At 39.1% G+C, this 25,179-nt stretch overlaps 1 protein-coding gene across 3 annotated transcripts in view; it reads right to left on the bottom strand.

Moving 5' to 3' along the window:
* The window catches only part of myo1a.L (myosin IA L homeolog), a 74,548-nt gene that overhangs the window by 38,391 nt on the left and 10,978 nt on the right, over positions 1-25,179 (bottom strand). For all 3 annotated transcript variants that reach the window (XM_041580946.1, XM_041580945.1, NM_001091430.1), the window contains 5 exon segments: positions 19,531-19,670; positions 16,469-16,584; positions 8,233-8,327; positions 5,558-5,662; positions 580-626 (listed from right to left, as the gene is read on the bottom strand). In XM_041580946.1, the coding sequence (XP_041436880.1) occupies positions 580-626; positions 5,558-5,662; positions 8,233-8,327; positions 16,469-16,584; positions 19,531-19,656 (489 nt within the window). In that variant the 5' untranslated portion in view covers positions 19,657-19,670.

Below are 25,179 nucleotides of genomic sequence, written 5' to 3' on the forward strand. Positions count from 1 at the left end.
AAGCTTTACAGTGCAGTGTGCAATTAAAAAACCCTGTAAATCCATAAATCAACCAAATTCTACAGAGATATACAACTAGTTAGACATGACTTTGTGCAGGAGAGTAGTTCAAAGCGCAATGTTGCTCCCTCTGTTCATATTTTCTTCCAATTAATTAAAATCCATGTGCCGGATAAAGGTGTGAATGGCTTTAAGGGACAGCATAAACCCTTTCTTTTTTCTCAACAAAGACAACATTTTTTCACACTTAGTAATGCCTCCTTTAATTGGCTGATTTAGTTTAATTTGAAATATTGAGCTCTGTATAAATAACCCCCTCCCGTCACCCCATTATTGTGACTGTATTGTCTTTCAAATAAGCAGAAGTGCATTATGCAGGGGGTTGTCTATGCACTACTAATCTAATCACCTAATTAGCAAGAACCACAATGCTGGAAACATGGAGTATCTTTAGTTTCCTTGTTTGCCCTGTTTAAAAAAAATAATAACAAAACCCCATATATGTTTCCTTATTAAAATATTTCACCATAAATGGCATTCATAATAGCAAAGTGAATATTTACAGTTGTAGCAACTTACAAATCTGGACGAGTTATCATTGCGGATGGTCTTGGCGTTTCCAAAGGCTGCAGATAATGGCAAGAGAAAACACGTGTAAGAAATGGTGTGTTATTGAACAGGTGTCACACAGAGAAAGTGAGTCTTTGCCATCTCTATGATATGATGAATAAAGTATGAGACTGCTGGGGAAATCCAGTTACCGGAGAGCACTTCAGGTGAAACACAACGTTTATTTGACATGAGGTCCATGGATTCTGAACTCACAAAGAATCAGATCCCCTAACTCAGGAATCACAGTGTTTTTATAGACTTGTAAAACCAGAGTTACCAGTGGGAGAGCATACAGGTATTGCTCCACAGCACAGAAAGAAAGAGCTGCTTTTACAGCCAAACAGGTGGCTCTACCCTCTAGGCCAGAGTACTAGTGACCAAGGCTAGATTGAGAACAGAATTCATCCAAGTCAAGGGGTCTCCCAGGTGACTCTGCATACACAGAAATGAGGTTGACCAATCTGCCAACATAAGTTCACACCCCCTGCCTGATTTTGTCCATCCAGTGTTTTATCATTGGCATGTATCCATAACAGGGTGATTTACATACCAGGCCCCCCTATGCCCGCTGTCATTCATTGCCCCGTCCCCTCCCTTTTATTTGCTCAAATTTTCACCATCGGGTTCAGAGCAATGGGAATTGGCGCACAGGAAATTTAAAAACTATTGTATCTCCTGCGCAATGAAACAATGTGGTTGGGCAGCATGCTGCCCCCTAAAATCCGGCTGCCCAAGGCCCAGTCCTTTGTGGCCTCTCCACAAATCCGGGCCTGCCAGGGAATGTGCCAAGATGCTCCGAAATAATAGTGTGTGGATGTCCAACCTTCATTTCTTCAACTGTTATTCAGCTCCAACTCCCAGCAGGGCAGTTCTGGGAGTTGTAGTCCAAAAACAGCTAGCATCTCCAACTTTTTCAGCCTATTCAGAAAGTACTGCAGTGTTTGTGCCACAGAAGCAGACATGATTATATAGATTTATATTTTCAGAACAGGAGACATGGGTTATGGCCTTAATGAAATATTTTATGTTTGTTCCAGGCAATAGTTCACTTGCACCTTTGAGCTTTATTTACATTTTATGATTTGCCAGCAGTTTGGGAACTGCCTTTGTTTTATAACACAAATTATCATATAGTGCAGGTATTCTCTCTGCTGAAAGTTCTCTGTCATAACATAAAAGATAGTGAGCAATATTTTTCTATAACTAAATAATGGGCTATATGCTTTAGAGCAGCTTTGCAGGAAGATTTTTGGAGCAGCTTTGCAGGAATAACAGCTCTCTAACAGAAGTTTCACTGCTGGATGTAAAGAAGACTTCTTCCAATGCAGGAATGTTGGGGCCTTTATATATATGAGAGAAAGCATAATACATAAACAAGGAATGTCCAGTTTTTAGTCTGCATGAGATGCAGTTATAGAGAAGCTGAAGTTAGTATAGATATGGGTATATAGAATTTAATTAAAAGTAGGGAGGGGTGTGTGTATGGATGCTGGGTTTTCATTTGGAGGGGTTGAACTTGATGGACTTTGTCTTTTTTCAACCCAATTTAACTAACTAACTATGTAACTATGAAGGCTGGACATTCAAAATGTACATGCTGTTGCACCTTTGTTTTATCAAAGGGCCCCAGGCCCCTTTCCCTAAACCAATCCTGTATAGCTGGATTGCATCTCTGTCAGCTCCAGGCACCCAACACTGGGAGCAAACTATGCCAATACTAGACACATGTTGCTCTCCCTGTAGGAGACAATATAAGGCAGATAAAAGTGGTTGCTATAAATTATCGTTTAACATAAGAAGTATTGTCATAGGGATGACAGGAGAACTTGCGTCCATAAAAATAATTTTTATTTCTATTATTATCATAAGGCCTTCTAGCTCATGCTTAATTACCTTACAATTATGCAAGCACTCCTGAAGAGCTAACTATAACCTATTATGCTCCACTGATCCCTCTGTATAGTCACACTCCAGGGGTCAGATGAAGTTGATCCATAGGCTGCCTTTCATACATAATGAACTGTTTGTTGGTCGTGTCACCACACACAAGCACCCATTTGTTAGGCCACCGATCAGAAAGTTCAGTCCTAGGGGCAAAAAGAGGGTCATGCGGGGAGTCCATGCTGTACCTCTGGCTGAGGACGCCAACCCACATCAGCTGCCAGCTTGGTCAAGAGAGGCCATAGCACATTCTCTAACACCAAGTTGGTTCAGTTGAAAAAGCTCTGATTTTCTAACCCTGCAGGAAGTCAGTGGACACACCGTATTTTTTGGTTCCAGCGTGGTCTGCTTTCTGGCATTATGTCACGTCTGGGTTGTATGGTGCACTGCAGGTAATCACAAATCACAAGGTAATTTCTGTGGTTTAGTGGTTTGTGCGGTAAATAGATCAGTCAGTGGGTCAGGTTATACCCAACTTAACCCACACAGATCTCTCTGCGTTTCACTCTGGGGTTGTCACATGAGTATCTGCACCTCATTTTGCTTAAATATATGTTCCACTAACCCCAATAATTCTGTTTTGATCACTGCCGCTGGGGCAGTGCCTGAAATAAGTGCATACATGTACAACACACATCAGTGTCCCTCCTGAGTGGCAAATACAGAAACTCTTGTCATTGGGGTTCTGGCGAGTTTGACTTTAGGAAATGCTGAGATTTTTCAGCTTGACTCACTATTGCATTAAATGGTTTTCAAGTCTTAAAGGAATCTTCTCCCCTAAAGACCAAATTTGGAAGCCTGCCTAAACAATGTGCTCTGTACATCACATAGAATAGTGGTGGGAAAAATATTTACTAAATTTCTAAAAATTAAACTGACGTGTGATGCCTGCCTGGAGATATGTACTTCCGTTTAGTCATAGGAATGTTTCTTTCCTGGCAAAAACCAGCAGCTCTTTCCTGTCTTATTACTTGGTTTCTTGATGACTCTGTAACAGTGAAGTTTAAATAGGTTTTCCCTGTAAAGTCTGGATCTCATTTTTTAAGTACAATTTAAGACATTTCTCCAGTTGCCAACTGCTGGGACACAAATAAAGGGAAGGGTGCCTACTGGAAAGATCTGAAATGCTTCTGGTGTGGCCAAAAGGAATGAATGAATTATTAAGAATGCTGAAAGGTATGATAGTTGTTCATTTTATTTGTGATTTAAATGCTTTCTGACCCACAGGTGTGATTAGTAGCTACAAGCGGCCAACAAAAATCTCAGTTATTTCTACCATGATTGAGATTTATGAGGCTGTAACTTGAGGAATTGGTGTTTTTCATGAAACCATATCAATATGTTCTCTCAGCCCAATGTAATTGACCTTAATATTCCCACAGCACTGCACTATTTGCAATGCATTTGTGGCAGAACGTGATAGGACAATGTAATATCACTGGGGCTCATTTATAAACTTCACGCAAGGCAGATTGGTTTGCACAGTGAATATATTTGCCCTTCACATGATTACATTTATAAAGCTGAATAAGAGTGTGCAAACAGAATTGCGAATTTTTTTTCACCCAGTGAATGTCCATAAGAGCTTTTTAAATATGTCAAAAATCGCAAATTGTACACTCTTCGTATGAATTATGCCACAACGTTGGTGGCAGAGAAAATATTCGCAAAACAGTTTCATCAATTGTGAATTTGAATTACTGTCAACGCTATTTTCGAGCACAACAACCTCGCACAGTGGGCAACCTCACGCAAACACCCCTCTCATTTGCAAACCATCTGTGAAAATGTATTCACAATGCGAATTCGCAAAAACCGGAAAGACGGGCACAGCAGTGGAATATTTTAGCTTTCAGGAAAAAACATGGGCAATACAACTTTATAAATGACCCCCTGGGTTTGAATTACGCTACAACTTTGGTGGTGGAGAAAATATTCGCAAAACAGTTTTCCAAATTGCGAATTTCAGTTACTTTAAACTATATTTTGGGGCACAACAACGTCGCACAGTGGGAAGAACTCACTCAAACATCCGTCTAAATTGCAAAACCATATGCGAAAATTCATTCACCATGCAAATTCGCAAACAACTGGGCACAACAGTGCAGTATTTTAGCATTTAAAAGAAAACATGGCCAATACAACAATTTGCGAATAAATATGCGCTGCGTGAACTTTATAAATTACCCCCAGTGTATCATTAGGCAATGCAGTTACAAAATATAGATAAACAAAAAAAAAATGCCTTTCTTTTAAATTGCACAGTGGGACAAGCAGCGTTGATTAGGTTTTGCGCATCATGTTCATAGCTAGGCCCTCTATGTATCATAGACAGGGATGTAGCGAACTGCCGATTTGGTGTTCGCGAACGCCGTTTGTAAGCATTTGATCGAATGAACTTCGAACACCCGCTAAAATCGTTCGATTCGAACGATCGAAGGATTTTAATCATTCGATCGAAGGATTTTCATTCGAATCGAACGATCGAAGCCATTCGATCGAATGCTTTTCATTCGATCGAATGCTTACAATCGTTCGAACGAATGGAAATCGTTCGATTTTTAGCGGTCGAAGGAATTCGAATGGTCGAACGATCGAACGCGAACTCAAAATGCAAACGTTCCCAAACGTTCGCGAACATTCGGCGGACGCAAACAGTCGAAGTTCGCGCGAACTAGTTCGCAGCAGAACAGTTCGCTACATCCCTAATCATAGATAAAAGCCAAGACAAGTGACCTTCCCATGTTACACTGGATACAGGAATGATAAGGTTCTGCCCTAGATTTGACAAGAGAGATAGTGATTCTGATTCATAGTCCATCTTTGCTTGGTACCACCTCTCCTGCATGGCAGATATAATGGCTCAGCCTAATAAAGAAACAGGAGGTGCCTTGAACATTACAGGGCTTCAGCTACAGCCTGCACAGCCATAAACTGTTGCTAACAGAATACAGATGTGGGAAGCCACACTGTGGATATTATTAGCTTTTCCAGAAATACTCACCCTCCAGGACAGGGTTGGACTGTAGGAGTTGCTCTTTTACTTGATTCACTTCTGTCCCTTTCCCACATACAGCTGCCACGTAGGACATCACCAGTTTACTGGCCTCTGTGGGAAAAGGATTGAACTGTATTTTAACTTATAGCATTCTTGGCACATTCCACTATAATTAGCAGGGAAAGAAAAATAAAAAAAAAAAGATAGAGAAAAGCACACAGAGGAAGAAATGACTTGCTCTGCTTAGTTTGTAAAATAAATAGTGGCATAGTGATAAGAATCTGTGTGTTGAAAGCACTGCACAATATGTCGGTGCTCTAAAAATTACAAATTAATAAAAGCAGTCAATGAAAGCAATAAATGGGAAGTTCAGAATTATTCAGCTATGATTTACAAGAAACTCCATCTTGCAAATACAGACAATGTATCTTTTGGTTATGTTCATCAGGAAGTAGTTAGTACAAGGTATTACTTATCCAGAAACCCCTCATCCAGAAAGCTCCTAATTATGGGAAGGTCATCTCCCCTAGAGACCTTTTTAAACCAGTAATTCTAATTGATGACAAATGTTTTACTTTTGCTCTGTAAACAGTACCTTTTACTTGATGGTAACAAAGTTGCAGGAATCCATATCTGTGGCAAAACAATTCTATTGGGTTTATTTAATTTTACATGGTTCTTAGCAGATTTAAGGTATGGAAATCCAAATTCTGGAAAGATCCCTTTTCAATAGAATCCCAGGTCCCAAGCATTCAGTGTAGTAACGATAGAGAAAGCAGACCCAGTAACTGCAGGAAGGCCTGGGAAACAGGGGGCCCGATAACCGTCGGTGGTTAGACAGAATCCCTCCCTTCTCCGATGCTCTGCTACCTTTGAGTGGGGACTCGGGCAGGGAGTACGCAGGGAGGCAACAGAGTAGGCCAACGGAGGCTGTAGGGCGGTGGGTAGAGAGCAGGTCTGGACTGGGACTCAAAATAGGCACTGGCATTTCAAGTGCACAGAGGCCCAACCAGCCACCCACCAGCCTACTTCACAGTAGGGTTGCCACCTTTCATTAAGCCGGTGCTGGGGGTGGCAAAAAGAGGTGGGACGTGAAGTCAAAGAGGGCGGGGAGTGACTGCAAAGGGGGCGGAGTCGTGGCATGCAATTGGACGTGACATCAAAGGGGGCGGGACAAGACGTCGAAGGGGCGGCTTGGAATTGGCCACGTGCTGAAGAAAAGGTCGATTTTGTGCAGATTGGGGCAGGCCAAGGGCTTTAGCTAGGGATATTACAAATTTACCGGCAACTGCATTGCCGGTAAATTTGTAATACCAGCCCCGGCCTTGGCGGGTGTTTTACCGGCCAGCCCGGTAAAATACCGGCAGAGGTGGCAACCCTACTTCACAGTGACTATCTATGGCATCTTACAGCAGCCCCTCTGGCATTTGCCAGAACTCACAGATTGCTAGTCCGGGCCTGGTGGGGAGTAGGAAGGTGAGCGGCAGGTAGGGATTGCTGTGTGGAGTTGGGCAGAACACACTAGTTACGACACTAATATACCTGTACAGATATGGGATCTCTTATCTAGAGTGAAGGGTTTTCCAGATAACAGATCTTTCCATAATTTGGATCTTCATACCTTAAGTCTACTAGAAAATCATGTAAACATAAAATAAACCCAACAGGCTGGTTTTGTTCCAATAAGGATTAATTATATCTTAGAGACAAAGGAAATAATTTATTTATGGATTATTTCGATAAAATATAATAATAATTCTGCGCTTTCTGGATAACAGGTTTCCGGATAACGGATCCCGCACCTGTATTATACTAGATTGAGTGCTCTTGTGTCTCTGTTTGTGCACTTTTGAAAGAAACAGATCATTTATAACCATGGTGTGTCAAATGTCAGCCTTTTTATTATCCCTGTAACTGTATTTCCACATTTTTAGACATAAGATAATAACACAGTATAATCTTTTTTTATGCTGAACCAAAATAAATTTAGAACTTTTACTTTTAAGTCAGCCGAAAGCGCTGTAGATGAGATGAAATAAACATGACGCAGAGACTTTGAGACTAATTACAGCACTGTATTCCAAACTTAAACATAGACCCTGCTTTTGAGGTTTTTTTTTGCCACAGACAAACTTAAAAGACTGTAGTCAGACTTTGCAACATTCTGAGGACAATATTTTCCTGCCTGGGGAAAGGAGCTCATAGTCTGCTAATAATGGCCCTGAGCCCTGATACTCTAATGAAAGTAGAGAAGACCTTAAAGGACCAGTAACATCAAAAAAATGTTTTAAAAAATTGATAAGTATACATCGAAAAAAACCAAGACGACAAATTAAACTTTAAAATTATGAAGTCTTTATTAATAAATAACTTACCAAAACTCCGCTTGTGCTCCTCTTCAGAAAGCGATCGGGCGATCCATTATGCAGCACTCTATTTCTCCTCCCTGCCTTCCTTATAGGAGATAACCAGGGAGGAGAAATCGTGTGCCGCACGATGGATCGCCCGATCGCTTTCTGAAGAGGAGCACAAGCGGAGTTTCGGTAAGTTATTTCTTAATAAAGGCTTTGCGATTTTAAAGTTTAATTGGTCTTTGTGGTTTTTTTTTCTATGTATACTGGTCCTTTAAAGTCCCTGGTATGTGGTGTGTTAAATTCATGTAAGTCTGTGCGAGTTATTACCTGTTTTTCCAGCTCCACTCTCCCCTGTAATCAAGATGCACTGGTCTCTGTCTCGGTCTCGTAGTGACTGATAGGCATCATCAGCAACAGCATAACTAGAAACCAATCATTTCATAGAATATAACCATTATATATTCAAATGTTAAACATTTATATGTTCATTTATGCAAGGATGGAATGTTTCATAGATACCATTGTTTATGTATGCTTTTACCTAAAATAAGTGGTTTTAAAGGGACAGTTCATCTGAGTAGTGATGGGTGAATAAATTCTGCAGGCATGAATTTGCGGTGAATTTCCGTGTTTCTCCGCCCACTGATAAATTTTCGAAACTACGGCAAAAATTCGCCCGCAAAAAATCCAAAATTATTCGGACGCCCATTGACTTTAATGCATTTGGACAAAATAGTCACGCCTATAAAAATTTGTCGCTCGCGTCAAAATAATTGTGATGCCCATTGACTTCAATGTGCTTCGCTAATTTTTCCCTTCCTTTGAGTTAACATTTAGTATGTTTTAAAATTACTAATTCTAAGTAACTTTTCAACTGGCCTTTATTTTTGTAGTTTTTTTTTAAATTATTTGCCTTTTTCTTTTCCTCTTTCCAGCTTTTCAAAATGACCCTTCTAAAACAGAAGCTCTGTTTTAGGGCTCTTACTGACGAGCGGTTGAAGCTGCGCTCCCCTGCGTTCTGTTTTTCTGCGTTCAGCCGCATGGGAGCGCAGGAATAGATGCATTAAGCTTTTTTCAATGGGGCTGTACACAGGCGCGTGTAGGTGCCAAATGCAGGAAAAATGCAGCATGTTGCGTCTCAACCTGCATTCGGCGCCTACACGTGCCTGTGTGAGTACAGCCCCACTGAAAAAAGCTTAATGCGTCTATTCCTGCGCTCCCCTGCGGCTGAACGCAGAATAACGGAACGCAGGGGAGCGCAGCTTCAACCACTCGTCAGTAAGAGCCCTAAGGCTACAAATGTATAGTTAGAATTACTTTTTATTTCTCATCTTTCTGTTCATTTCCTATTCATATAGGAAATTCAAATCAATGCATTGTTGCTAGGGTAATTTGGACCCTTGCAACCAGATTGCTGAAATTGTAAACTGAAGAGCTGCTGAATACAAAGTTAAATAACTCAAAAACCACAAATAATAACAAATGAAAACCAAATTGGCTCAGAATATCACTCTCTGCATTGTAATAAAAGTTCATTCAAAGGGAACAATCCCATGATGCAATATTTTTTATAATGAAGAATCACCCAAGATCCACACAGGAGGTCACTCCAATGAAAACACGTGGCCCTGGGTGCTATGGTGGAAAGAGCCCACAGAACATTATTTTGCCCTGTCCAACCTTACCTCCATGCTCGGGCCCAGTTGGGATTCCATTATGCACCGTGGAATGACATTATAGTACACAGGCCATTTTTGGAATGCGAATATACAACAGATATAGGAATATTTGGGGATTTGGTACTATAGTCTGGCCTAGAGAATAAAAACAGCTGTGGGCCCCATAGTGCTGCTTTGATGTTTGGTCACATCACAGGCCCAAATATTTTACTAATGAATCCCCAAAATTATCTCTAGATCAAGTCACAGCTTGAGCATTAGTGCTTTTTGACATTGTTTTTTTTCTTTTAAAAAAACATGGTGTTCCCGTTACCTTAGCAGAGCTTTAATTCCGGGACCATGACTTCATATATATTGGAAAGGGGAGAAAGGCTAGACTTACCAGACAGCACAATGCAATTAATGAAGTTTATATATTGAATTCTGTTGTTGCTGAGCACTTTAGTTTCAGGGAGATAGCCTTATAATCGGGTCTCTAATGGATTTGGCCTGTGGCCGAGACAGTGGAGGTTTAAAATGAGTCACATACATATAGGCCTGTCTCAGGGGTATAGGAGTTTTGGCTATCATCACTCTGACACAACAAGCTTTATAAAATGTACCTATTAAATGTATTGCTTTTCGGATAAATAGCCACCAGTCTCTTAAAACCCACAAGTTCCCGAAAGCACAGAATTTACCACCACTAATGTAGCAGGAGTAATGTTTAGAAGCAAAGGAATGCATACATTCTTAAACTGAGAACCACCAGCTGCCATTGAGCTAATCGTTGTATCATTGGCTATAAGACAAAGGCTGCTTTTCTGTGCACAAATTACTCCATAAAAGGTTTATTTATCTACATCCTACTATTTATTCATTTATTAGATGTAGGTGCCATGCTGCCTGTTCTGTGAATGAAATAGGGATTATCAGCAATAGAAAGAAACGAAAATGACCAAGCAATCATGCTAGATTGTACAATGATCGTTTGTGCTTATAAAGTATTACCTTTTTAAAGGGATACTGTCATGGGGAAAATCTTTTTTTTCAAAATGAATCAGTTAATAGTGCTGCTCCAGCAGAATTCTGCACTGAAATCCATTTCTCAAAAGAGCAAACAGATTTTTTTATTTTCAATTTTGAAATCTGACATGGGGCTAGACATATTGTCAATTTCCCAGCTGCCCCATGTCATGTGACTTGTGCTCTGATAAACTTCAATCACTCTTTACTGCTGTACTGCAAGTTGGAGTGATATCACCCCTCCCTTTCCCCCCCCAGCAGCCAAACAAAAGAACAATGGGAAGGTAACCAGATAGCAGCTCCCTAACACAAGATAACAGCTGCCTGGTAGATCTAAGAACAACACTCAATAGTAAAAACCCATGTCCCACTGAGACACATTCAGTTACATTGAGAAGGAAAAACAGCAGCCTGCCAGAAAGCATTTCTCTTCTGAAGTGCAGGCACAAGTCACATGACATGGGGCAGCTGGGAAATTGACAAAATGTCTAGCCCCATGTCAGATTTCAAAATCTCTTTTGAGAAATGAATTTCAGTGCAGAATTCTGCTGGAGCAGCACTATAAACTGATTCATTTTGAAAAAAAAATTTTTTCCCATGACAGTATCCCTTTAATGTAAAACCTCTCCGACACGTGAATACACTTGTTTTACTCAGCATGAAGTCACAAATACAGTGCAGAGAATTGAAATATACCTTATACCCTAGGCTTGTTGTACAGAGGGTCTAACTAACTGTTCAGCTCATTGATTACATTAAAGGGGTTGTTCCCTGTTAAATTAACTTATATTGTGTGATGCAGAGAGTGATATTCTGAAAAAATGGTTTTCATTTTTTGTGGTTCTTTTTAGACATTTAGCTTTTTATTCAGTCGCTCACCAGGTTACAATTTCAGCAATCTGGTTGCTAGGGTCCAATTTACCCTAGGAGCCGTGCGTTGATTTTAATAAGAGACTGGAATATGAATAGGAGAGCTGAGGAGGAGTAATACAAAGCAGCAATAACAATAAATGTGTAGCCTTACAGAACATTTGTTTTTTAGACCCCATTTAAAAGCTGGAAAGAGGCAGAAGAAGGCAAATATTAAAAACAAAAAACTATAAAAATAATAAAGACCAATTTAAACGTTTCTTAGAATAGGCAATTCTATAACACAGTAAAAGTTAACTTAAAGGTGAACCACCTCTTTAATTAAAGTTATACAAAGACCAGAGCAACAAATGGTGGCACATGCTAAAGATACCCTGTGCTATTTAATTTTTGTTTCAAAATTCAAAAAAATTGCTCAGCACCATGTTCACTCCAGGGGCTTTGGAGTGAGAAAAATTGAGGTCTTGATAAGAATAGGTGCTCTGGCCTGTAGAGACATACTGTGGCTTGCATTACAATTCCCTATGGACATATAAAGAACGTAATTCTAAGACACAAACCGAGTTACATGTTTTCTATTCTTATATCCATTTCCTTTTGTGACCCTGTATGGCTGCTAAGTGCTCCTATATATAGTGCAAACCACTCCTCTCCAGGGGATAGTAATTTGAAAGAAATGTAATAATAGTTGCTGTGCAAGTGGTGACACTGGATCATGATACCTCTCTTCACCGGAGCACCTAGAGGAAGTGTTTTAGTGACCGGGAGGGGCCCAGTATCTACATGAACTTTACTTTATTCCCATACAAAAAATCTGCTTCAGGATACTATCATCTTTCCAGTCTTATTAATGGAAGGTATTCTTTTCATCTGCTTTTTCTGCAACCTATTTTCTGCACATAATAGTTACACCGTTTTGACACCAAAGGACGTAAGCTACGGATGTTTTACCCAAGTTTATTGATTGTGGAAGCTTTGTTTAACACTGCTAGTTATATAAAGCTGAGCTATTGCTGAACACAGCTTTATAACAAAAACAAGCGAGTGAACATTGTAATTCTGCAGAAAAGTTTGGGGATTCCACTTTATAAATTGGGGTTATAAGAGGTGGTTCACCAATTCGAAGCAACTTTTTATATTGGCCATCATCAAGTCAAATAAAGTTTTGACACAGTGGAACCCTGGAGCTAACCCCATGCTGAAAATGGCAGTAATTGCAGGGTATATCAACTGCCATATACATTAATTGAAACAGTAGAATTGCTTCCAAAGAGTCAAATGAAGCAATCATAATGCTGGAATAGTCAGGCAAAAAAGGCTGCATTATGGGGAAAAAAATGGTGAAATGTGTCCCCAATTGCACTTTGCACCCCTGTACAAGCTGTGTACATGCTCACTGTTTAATCCAATTGTATAAGCAACTGCCATTGATGGGACCTTTAATAGCCAGTTGGGCTTACTTTGTTTAGGCAAATCATCTGTGCATGGGGCCATTGGTCATACAGACAGACATTTGCATGTCTCCCAGCTTTAGATACAGGTGTCCCAGGCAACTCCGTTATTTTGTGTTACAGTCCAGAGTGTAAGTACATTTCTACTATGAAAGCTGAGCACACATGATCCCTGTTGTCTTGCCAAGGGAATTTCCAGTGACTCAACGTTTCTCTTACAATATGTGCAAAATAGGAACAACGCTGCTTCCATTATATTAAAGAACTGGGAAATAATACCAATTTATATATTACATGATTACATATTATAATATAATATTACGTATTATAATTTCCTTATATCTGGAACTCCATGGGCTGCAATATTCATCAACCATTCTCTCCTTCATTTCAGATCAGTTCTGCACCTTATACTTATCTGATACTAAAACCAACATCTGCCGCTTCTGTTTGCCCCATCAAGTAGGTCATTTAGTTAGTCTGCAAAATATTTGGGACAGGAATCTCTTCCAAATGTTTTTTATAAATGCACTTGTATTAATTACTTAAGTACAATGCTTATTTATTTTCCGCAAGTATTATATTCTTGTAAAACTTGTAAAGCTCTTGGTACTTCTGTCAATAGTAATTTTATACACACATATACATTTCCACCTAAGTATTGTGTCACATTGGGAGAAAGTAGCACCTACATGTAGCAATCTAGAAACAGGTTTGATTGTTTTCTGTGGAGCAATTAGTTCCCGCTGTAAATATTTTTAAAGCTGGCCATACTGTACATTGGCTGATATAAGCTGCCAATTCAGTCCTATCATCTGAGTTAGTAGCTTATCGGCCCATATGTGGGACCCCTGGGAGGGCCTGTAACAGGACAGTTGGCAGGCGCTCCATGGAATTGCTCTAGACCAGGCTTGTAAAATCAAAATTTCTTTTTATTGAATCACAGGCCACGGAAGGGTTTGCCCAACTGACATCTGGAAGAAATTTGCCCAGCTTTACATACCATTGGCATCCTGATGCATTCTATGTCTGACAAGTCTCTTTAGGCCAACTGTATCACCAGCCCAATTTAGCCCAACATGTGGGTGTCCAAATAGAGCAATAGAGATTCACTTGCATATGAGTTGATCTCAATGTGCTTAACATAAGCTACAATGATCCACATTTTAACATAACCCGTAGGGAAAATAACTAGGGATGTAACAAATCCTGGATTTGGTTCAGCCAAATTGGAGCTGTTTTTTATCAGGATTCCGCTGAATCCAAGAGCCTGGTTGAACTGAATCAAAAAATCTGTTTTTTTAGGCACCTGTGTGCCAGCTTTCCGACACAGGAGAAGGGTTCGTTTTCTGTATTAGGCTGAATCCATACCCCTGGATTCAGAGATTGCCAGGCACTAAAGTGGGTAACAAGGGGTACCCGGGACTGTAGGGAGGTGCAGGGAGCAGAGGGAACCATGGGACTGGCTATATGTGGTGGAAGGATTGGTTGATGGCACTAAGGCAGGGCTGTTATAAAAAGGAGAAGCTGTTTACCCTCCTCCTCTTGCAACGTCATGAGCACCTGGAGCACTGTGCAGGCTGGCAGCGTGACTGTTCTCCCCTAATAGTGGCCAATCATCCCACCCCCCCCACCCGTTGCACTGTTAAGGTGGCCATAGACTTAAGGCCCACAGGCTGATAAAAGCTGCCGACAGACCGAGTCTGCAGTTTATTGGCCCATGTGTGTGGCCATCCGACGGGCTTCCCTGATTGATATCTGCCCGAAAGTCAGCCAGATCTCGATCGGGCAGGTTAAAAAATCCTATTGGATCATGGATACATCTATGTGGTCCCGCAATCCGAACGCCCTTATCGGATCCATTATCCCTAGGGCCCAACGATCGGATCATAATGCATCCGGTACAGGTGGTTGGATTGCAGGACCACATACGCGCACAGATGCGGCCACGATCTAACGAAATTTTTTAATCGACTTACAACCAGACATCGATCAGGAAAGCCAGTCGGATGGCCGCACACACTGGCCAATAAGCAACTGACTGTCTGTCGGCAGCTTTTATCGGCCCGTGTTTGGGGGCCTTTACACTTAAATAGTTACACTTATTTGTTAATAACGTTTCAATGGACTGGTTTCCATATTGTTAAGAATGTGTTATGTAACAAATATTATTATTGTCACAGCTGTTGGTGGGTAATTGTTTTTGGTCCTTGCCATTTGGGTATGGCCAGTAGGTTTTTCCCTTTACATGCCCACCGCTGCTGCGGTGGCTGGCATCTGTGGTAACCTGGGCTTGGTATAACATGGCAAGGACAGGGTTATTGGTTTTTGGCAAATATGGTCTTAATTAAAGCTGTGGCCGACCTCCACCCACGAAAAGGGAAAACTGAGTCTTGTGTTTTATTTACGGTCAATGTTAGCTCACAAGTGACTGCCTACCCAGTCTCAACTGAACCCTGAAAAGCAGTGTTTGGTGTATCCCTATAAATGGTAGTTATGGTAGTTATCCCGCAGCATTTTCTATTTATGTCAGTGGGAAGCAATCCATTGTGATTAGCAGGGTCGGACTGTTGGGCCCGAGGCTGCTGTTCAGGGCCCCTTCCGGACCCCCCAGCCTCGTTGTCTCCCGCTGCATGCTTGTGCATAGACATGCACTGTTTTTCTGGCCACCACACCACTGATCGTGTGTGCTTGTGCACATGCGCGCACTATGTTTTTCGGATGTTCGAGGCAGGAAGAAACCAGCAAACCAAAGGATCGGGGTGCGGATCTGCACAAGAGCTAGGGGCCCACCGGGTTTTTTCTCTGTGTCCCGCCGGGCCAGTCCGACCCTGGTGATTAGCAATTTATTAATGCCTTTACATATACTGTTCAATAAAATGCAACCCTATGACATAGCCATTAGATGGATATGATACAATACAAGACATTTGGGTGGCTCTGATGTGCAGGCTGGAAATTTTACTATCTACTACAGCTGCAGTATTCAGTGTTACTGTTCATAAGTAATATTTTACGTCACCTCTCTGGTTGGACATTCCCTTACCATTAGCACCCACGCCAATGCCTGCAATACTATTGCACTACACAATATCATAGGGATTTGCCCAGCAGTGCCTTATCATATCAACCAATAGATAGCAAAGGTTAAGTTTTGTCTGTATTTGGAGAGATGGAAAGAATGACTTGACTAGAGATTAAATCATTTGTTAGAATTCACTAAAAGATCCTCACAAGCTTATATAAGCTGAAACCATACTGTGATTTTTTTTTATACAAACTACAGCCATTTATACAGCACTGACAGTATATTACATATTTGCATTGTTATTTTATTTTTCTGTTTGGATAAATGGAGTTGACATGGAGTAGCACTAAGTCTAATCAATCATAAATGTATAAGCACAGCATTGTCTTGTTTAGTAGTGCTTACCATTCTCTGAATTCCAGCACAGAGATAACTGTAAACTCTGCAGAGTGGGAATTTACGGTCTGTTTGCATTACATTTCTACTACATGCAGCTGTTGTTGCATCAGAAAACACTGCAAGCAACTTACATGTGTGGCTTCAGCTGGTACAGATTGCAGTTCCTGTACTCCTCCACTTTCTCTGGCGTATAAATGGACAGCGGCTTGTAGGGATTCACCGAAATCACAACATTTCCTATATATGTCTGGTAGGAAAATGAAAGTATATCAAAGACAAGTATTTACATTCATTTTGAAAATTTGTAATAATATGGTCATATTTTCTCAAGGGCTAGTAATGTCAACCAATCAGCAGTTGGTGTTTATTGGTCAAGAGAAGGTAGAATGAGGAATAAAAGTGATTGGCTACTATTGGTTGATGCAATTGGTCAAACGTTGCTCCTGTTTCTCTATAACTCGTAGATTGTGCAACTGTGTGGCAATCATTTATGAATAGGCAGCCAAGGCCTGAGTGGACACATTACAATCAATTGTGGGAATTTTTTATTGCCGGTATTACTGATGCTGACCTGAAGGTAAATTGGCACCTGCCTGCAGCACAGGGGACATCTGCCCTTACACCACACTTATGTCACTGTGGAGGAATGGACCTTTGCACCTACAGCTAAAATTGCAAGCTGTATCATTGTTTTTTCAAGTGTCTATAGGTGTCAAACTCACTTTCTGAACAGAGCACCTCTTTCCCAGCCTGTATAACAACTCATGTATCTATGTTAAAGGCCTTGGATGAGGATTCAAGCACTGTGTGAAGTACTATTGTCTTAGCTATTAAATATACAACTGAAAGCAGCTCACTCCACACCATACATGAAAAACAGGTTTAATAGAAATTATTCACATAACTCAGAAGCATTTCACACCAGTTAGAGATAAAAGAATTTAACCTGCACTGAAGAATGTGGAGAATTCTATGCACAAGCAAACATCTGCATATATATATGCAGATGTTTATCTATATATCTATATATATATATATATATATATAGATAGATAGATAGATAGATAGATAGATAGATAGATAGATAGATAGATAGATATATATATAGATATATAGATATAGATATATATTTAAAATTACATACATACAGGTTTAGGATCCCTTATCTGGAAACCCATTATACAGGAAGCTCTGAATTTCGAAGAGGCTGTCTCCCATAGACTCCATTTTATCCAAATAAACCAAATTTTAAAAAATGATTTCCTTTTTCACTGTAGTATTAAAAGAGTACCTTGTACTTGATCCAGACTAAGATATTAATCCTCATTGGAAGCAAAACCAGCCTATTGGGTTTATTTAATGTTTGCTTGATTTTCAAGTCTTAAGGTATGAAGATCTGAATTACAGAAAATCCATTATCTAAAAATCTGCAGCATTCTGGAGAACAAGTCCCATACCTGTGTATATGTGTATGTATATATATACTGTGTGTATATATATATATATATATATATATATATATATATATATATATATATATATATATATATATATATATATATATATATATATATATATATATACACGCTATATACGCTATATAAATAAATGATGATGATATATACACACACACACACTAATACATAATACATTTCTCTTATTTCACATTTTCCCGGATTTTACAACATTTTTATGGTCCCCTGAAAAATTTAAAATTGAGGTTCTACTGTAGCTTTATATTGTTGCCACCAATCCCCAATTAGCACTTACAAAAACATAATTCATAATACAGAATTATTCCATATATTAAAATTATTAATGTTAAATGTAACAATTACAGGTATGGAGCCTGTTATCCAGACTGCTCAGGACTTGGGGCTTTCTGGATAATGGATCTTTCCATAATTTTGATCTTCATACCTTAGGTCTACAGGTATGGCTCACAGGATAACACACAGAATGCCAAGCATTATTTGCAAGCCTTGATTCCCTCTGGTGTTCCGTCAAGTCACCACAAGAGTACTTCAATCATGGGTATGGAAATCAGAGGCAAACAGCAGAATACCTGCTAATCAGTGCTTTATTGTGCGTCCACACAACATGTTTCGGGCAGCAAAAGGCCCTTTTTCAAGGTATGGGACCTTTTATCCAGAAATGTTCGGGATCTGGGGTTTCCGGATAACAGTAACAGTAAAGTAAATCGTAATTTGGATCTTCATACCTTACGTCTACTAGAAGATCATGTAAACATTAAATAAACCCAGTAGGCTGGTTTTGCTTCCAATAAGGATTAATTATATCTAAGTTTGTACAAGTTGCTATTTTATTATCACAGAGAAAAGGGAAATAATTTTTACAAAATTGGATTATTTTGATAAAATGGAGTCTATGGGAGACTGTCTTTCCGCAATTTGAAGCTTTCTCAATAACAGGTTTCCAGATAACAGATCCCATACCCATAATAGGTAAATATCTGAACATTTATTTCTTACCACCACCCTCTCTCCCTGCATTCCTTTGTCTGTCCTTTTAAATGATTTCTATGTCTTATTCCTCCTCTGTTAACTCCTTCTCTCTATTCTGTGACTGTCTTTCTGCCACCTCCTCTCCCTTTACTATTACCATTATTAAAAATAGCAAAAAAATAGTTAAGGGGGAGGGTAAAGTAAACTTATGAGATGCCTTTTGGCAGCCTCCCAAAATAAATTGCTTGGTTCTAATGTTCAATAAACTGACTCGCTGAGTGCATGGATACAGTACTGAATGTATGGTTTCAACAAATTCATTATTTGGCTCAGTAACAAAAAACCCTACTGATATGGAATAGTGATGGGCGAATAAATTTGACAGGCATGGATTTGCGGCGAATATCTGCATTTCCACAAAACTGCGTCAATAATTTGCAGGTGAAAAATCCACCGCAACCGTCATTTCAATACATTTCTCGAGTTTTCGCCTGTTCGTGAATTTTTTCCACAGTTTCACTAATTATTCGGAGAAGTAAAACGTGTCAGTGGGTGGTTTTATTTGATGTGCCTGTAGGACATTTGGGGAGTATACACATGCCTGGTTCTTGGATTATTAACAGGTAAACTAATATCTGGGATATGTGCAGAGAGTACTATCTTATTAGAAGCTGGGAATGGATTTAATGAGGAAAAAAAGAAAGGTACAGTGCTAGGTCTATACTTACATAGATTTCATCACTTTTGAATCTTTCCTTCAAGTTCACTAGAAGTGAATCTTCGGAGATGGACTCGAGAAGGATCATGTCCCCAACTCCCACCATCCCATCCATGAAGGATGATTTGAAGTCCATCTTTGCAGACCTCGCTGAAATAAATACAAACAAGAATAAGACAAAAGTTACTGTACAAGCACACCATTATCTTGCAGTGCCGAGGTCCTGAGTTTGATTCTGACCAGGGCATTATCTGTAGTGATTTTAAATACTCTACATCTGCCTTCATTGGTTTCCTCCAGGTAATTCTGTGTTTTGCCAGGGGCTCAAGGATGCAGTTAATCTAAAAGTGGGCTACATTATCCAACTGAAGAAGGTTTTTTTCTTAAAAGTTCATATGTTTTTACCCATTAATCTGCAATAAATATTCCAGGGTTTGTAGCCAACTTTTTGGTAAACGGTGTGTTTTTTCCTCGCGGTTAAACAGTAGGTATACACGGACAGTGAGAAGTCTGAAGGTGAAAGGGCAGAGCACCAGAAGGAGATTTTAAACCAGGGCTGGAAGGGTAACGGCTACAGGCTAGACCAGGGGTCACCGACATTTCGCTTCATTCAAATGTAAAAAAAAAGGTGGGGAGCAACACATGCATGAAAAAGTCCCTGGGGATGCCAAATAAGGGCTGTGATTGACTATTTGGTAGCCCCTATGTGGACTGGCAGCCTACATGGGGGATCTAGTTGGCAGTGCATCATGTTTTTATCCAAAAAAAAAACTTCCAAGTCAGGAATTCAAAAAAAGCACCTGTTTTAAGGGCCATTGGGAGCAACATCCAAAGGGGTCAGAGAGCAACACGTTGCTCAGGAGCCACCACATTTAGTAGGCTCCTGATAAAAACAATCCATTGTCTGGTTGGTGTGATAGGAGCTTAGAATATAAGCTTTGCTAGGGCAGGGATTGATATGAAAGATTTCTATAAATATCTAAGTAACATGTTGGCAATATATGTATAAATATATTTAATATATACGCAAATTATAATAATCACTATGACAATGTATTATAATCATATAATGCATATCTTCGATACGGGAACCAGGGAGGCCCAATGACATGCTCAAATATTTTATCTTAAACTGCCCTGTAAGTAATTCCATTTTCAGTACAGGTTACATAAGTGACTAGACGATGCCCTTGAACCACTCTTTATCCACTAGTTCAGTTTCATGCTCTGAGCCATCAGTTCTGCAGCCGCTCCCCTGTTACAAAAGTACATTATTCTGTCAGTCCACATTCTCTTAACACTTTTGTATGGAAACTTTATGAAACAGGAGGAGAGGATAGTGCATTGTTTGTTCGTCTACTAATAGAATGTTCTGTGTTATATTTATATATGGAAGTTGGGATATTTTTAAGCAGACTAAGCCTTCATTATTCTGTGACGCCAGGACAATGTGGAAATATTTAATTTGCAGGTACAATGAAATGGTACATATTTACAGGTTGTATGTTCTCTCCATGCTTGTGTGGGTTTCTTCCAAAACATACAGAATGGTTTATTGGCTTCAGATAATAAACTGACCAGATTGCAAGCGCCACTAGGGGCGGGGAATAATGTGAATGATGTTATTTCTTTCAAGTGCTGCAGAATATGTGGGTTCTGTATAAATAAAGCATAATATAAATATGGTAGCTGCACAAAGTTGAGTGAACTGCTCAAGTTTCACCAAAATGACAAAACATAGCAATGACTTAGCAGCCTATAATTATGTTGCTGATGGAGCCTCTTTAAATAATGATTCTTTAAACAAATCCTGTCCCACTGTGGAAATCAATGTTTGCAAAACATTTTTACACTGCTAAAAAGACAAAGTATAACAGACTCCTTTCTAGTGATGGGCGAATTTATTCGCCAGGCGTGAATTCCGTTTTTGGACGCCGGCATCCAAAAAATGGACGTCAGCATCAAAAATGGACGCCATCGTCAAAAACGAGACGCTGGCGCAGTTTCTCAGATTTTTTGCCGTTTCCCGTGAAATTCGCGAATTTTTCGGAGAAGCGAAACGCCCCAAATTCGACCCTCACTACTCCTTTCTGTTTATAGTAATGACAATGTTGTTGTTATTAGAATATAAACAATAGTTATATAATTCTCAATATCTAATACAGGTATGGTTATCCAGCTTGGGACCTGGGGCTTTCCAGATAAGGCATCTTTCTGTAATTTGGATCTCCATAACTTAAGTCTACTAAAAATAATTTAAACAATAAATAAACCCAATAGGATTGTTATGCCTCCAATAAGAATTAATTATATCTTAGTACAAGGCACTGTTTTAATACAAAAGAGAAAAAGGAAATTGTTTTTTAAAACTTCTAGTTATTTGATTAAAATGTAGGCAGATGGCATTCCAGTAATTAGGATTTCTGGATAACAGGTTTCCAGATAATGGATCCCATACCTGCGCACATTATCAAAATATACAGTGGTAGGACATGTATACATATTTATATAGTGAATAATATACCTCCTATTGTAAAATATAATGATATTATAAGTCACTGAAGAGTTCCATGACCATATTAAAGCACAAAGGCAAAAAACCTCAGGGGTAGATTATTATAATACACAAGGACTGATTAGAACTGTTTGCATCACTATAGACCATTTATAAGGGTATACGTTACAGGGTTTTGTGCATTAAAGTGTAACCCTCCAGGTCCCAAGACTTATATTCCTCAACTTCTATTGATTCTTTAGATAAAACCTCTCTGTGTCACAAATTAGATGGTCAATATGAAAAAGAAAAAAACATTTTGATTTCTTTATCTGCATTTTATTTTGCCGGATCAGTGGAGTGTAGTAAACTACTACCCATCGCTATCTAATATTGCTGCTTTTGTAGTTACATAACAACGCTTTCCAAGCATTTAAAACAAAATGAAGGGAAAAATGTGTCATCCTACAATGACAATAACCATTCCAGGCTTATCAGCCATTTATAGGTGTCAATAGAACAGTTTTATGGTATAATGCTTAGCAACGGGGAGAGTTTATAGCGGTGATCAGTTGTAGGCAAGAATAAAGAACGCACGTGCATGCATTAACTTGGTCTAGATGTAACCCATAGAAACATGTAAAGAGAGTTAAGGCATGCACGTTTGTTAATTGTACATTGGCATAAACATACAAAAAAATCTATGGCTTTTATACTGGAAAATATATTTGTTTCTATAAAAAATGTGTTAAAAATTTGAAGTAAATGTTACAGCTTTAATTAGGCCATTATATCAATTATTAGTAAAATATAATTACACAATACAGAGTAAATGATACACAATATAGATACCATGCCTTCGTTTGGCCATAATAAGAGAGAGACTGAATATGGGATAGAAGCTGGATAAGATAAACTGTATATATATATTTATTGCCATGCCTTAAAAATGTCTATAAAGGGATCATTTGATTATCACTCCTGATCTGATAAAGACATGTATAGATAATTATGGCTAATAAATGACTGAAGTGGAACATAACAGTTTGTTTGTTGGCAGGACTAAATCTGGGTCTCAAATAAAAGAAGCCTATTCATAGCCCCACATTCAGCGTTGACCTTTTTTTACAAAAATATATAGAATCTTTCATGACCCTAGCAGGCACTCTATATTCCTGTTACTCCTGCAGCCATTGGGTCTGCTCTCCCTGTTGATATGCTCTTTGATATCAAAGCACCAGGGTCTACAAATAAATGCTTCATAATTGTACATTCATGATATTCACTCTCATTTAATGGCATTGTAAAAGCCCCAAGCTTCCAGGGTGGCCAAACAATGGTGCAAATTCCTAGTACATATCTCAAATGAAAAGAACCAATAAATATAATTTGTTATGTAGAACTTATCTAGGTTGCTGTATGGACATAGTGGGGCTTATTTATCAACACTGGGCAAATTTGCCCATGGGCAGTTACCCATAGCAACCAATCAGTGAATATTTTTTTAAAGCCAGCTGCAAGTATTACAATGAATGCAGCAATTTGATTGGTTGCTATGGGTTACTGCCCATGGGCAAATTTGCCAAGTGTTGATAAATGACCCTCACTGTGTTCAAAGTGGCATCACGCTGGCAACAACAAGAATGACCCAGTAAGGATGGAAATGCTCAACCATTTGGTGACTCATAAAAATACTGCATTTTCTAATTTCAGGGGCATCACATCCAAAAGGCCTTGTTGTACCCAGGCTGCTCAGTGTCAAAATCTGCTTTCTTAAAATACATTAAGAAGCAATTACAGCAATCTCGTTGCTAGGGTCCAAATTACCCTAGCAACCATACACTTATTTGAATAAGAGACAGGAGTAACAATAAGAAAGGCCATGAATAGAAAGATGAATAATAAAAAGTAGCAAAAACAATAAATTTGTAGCCTTACAAAGCATTTGTTTTTTAGATGGGGGTCAGTGACCCACCATTTGAAAGCTGGAAAGATTCATAAGAAAAAGGCAAATAATTAAAAATAATATGGATGCACCGAATTCAGGATTCGGTTCGGGATTCGGCGCTTTTAAAACAGATTAGGATTCGGCCTGAATCCTTGTGCATGGCCGAACCGAATGTGAACCCTAATTTGCATATGTAAATTAGGTGTGGGAAGGGAAATTACGTGACTTTTTGTCAGGATTCAGATTCGGTTTACGGCCGAATCTTTCAAGAAGGATTCAGCCGAATCACAAAAAGTGGATTTCGGTGCACCCATAAAAAACTATAAAAAAATAAATTGAAAAGTTGCTTGGAATTGGCTATTCTATAACACACTAAAAGGCCCTTTAAGATACAGTAACAGCTCCACTCTCTCTATTTGATTATCTGAAGGCCTAACTATAGAGCTTTATACAAAAGGATCAACAAATACCTTCAGTAACCAAAAGTTCTTTTCTTTTATGTAACCTTATTTGACTAGTGAAAGTGAACTGATTTCAATAGTATCAGTGTAATGAATGCCAAATCTTGGCTCTCTCAGATCTATATTAATGTATTATCAACATTATGGTTGCTTTTGTAAAGATGCTGTCCACAGCACTACCTGGCATAAATAGGCTTTTAGTAAATTAAACAGCAAAATCAGCAGAGGTGGAGCTTATACCTGCAGTACATTTAGTGCCAGGGTTGATGTCATGTTGGTGCTGATATTCCAATGGAAGATATAGAAGGAAGGTTCTTTTTAATCTGAAAGCAATCATGTCATGAACATTGGATCTAGATGGTTGTTGCTAGATAACACAACTACCACTGCAAATTATCTGCACTTCTGGGTTCATGTAAAATATGTGCACCTGTTAACATTCAAAATCACCTTCAAAATTCTATTTATCCTTTATTAGGAAGAGTGTGCATAACTCAATACTCTATCCTTTATTAGGAATAGTGGGCATAACTCAAAATTCTATGTATCCAGAAGAACTTACAATGCAGAGAGGAAGTGCTACATTCAGATAGTTTTAAATACTACCGTAATAGGCCATTAAGGACTAGAAGGAAGTAGTTTCCATAGTGGGCCCAGCAGGGTGAGATTTGGGGAGTTTGCTTATTTGAAGTCATAGATTTGCATTGTGGGTTGTTAAAACTATGTTTCCATTTACAGTATATCTACAACCCTGTT

This window comes from Xenopus laevis, chromosome 2L (genome assembly GCF_017654675.1).
Source record: "Xenopus laevis strain J_2021 chromosome 2L, Xenopus_laevis_v10.1, whole genome shotgun sequence".
NCBI lineage: Eukaryota > Metazoa > Chordata > Amphibia > Anura > Pipidae > Xenopus > Xenopus laevis.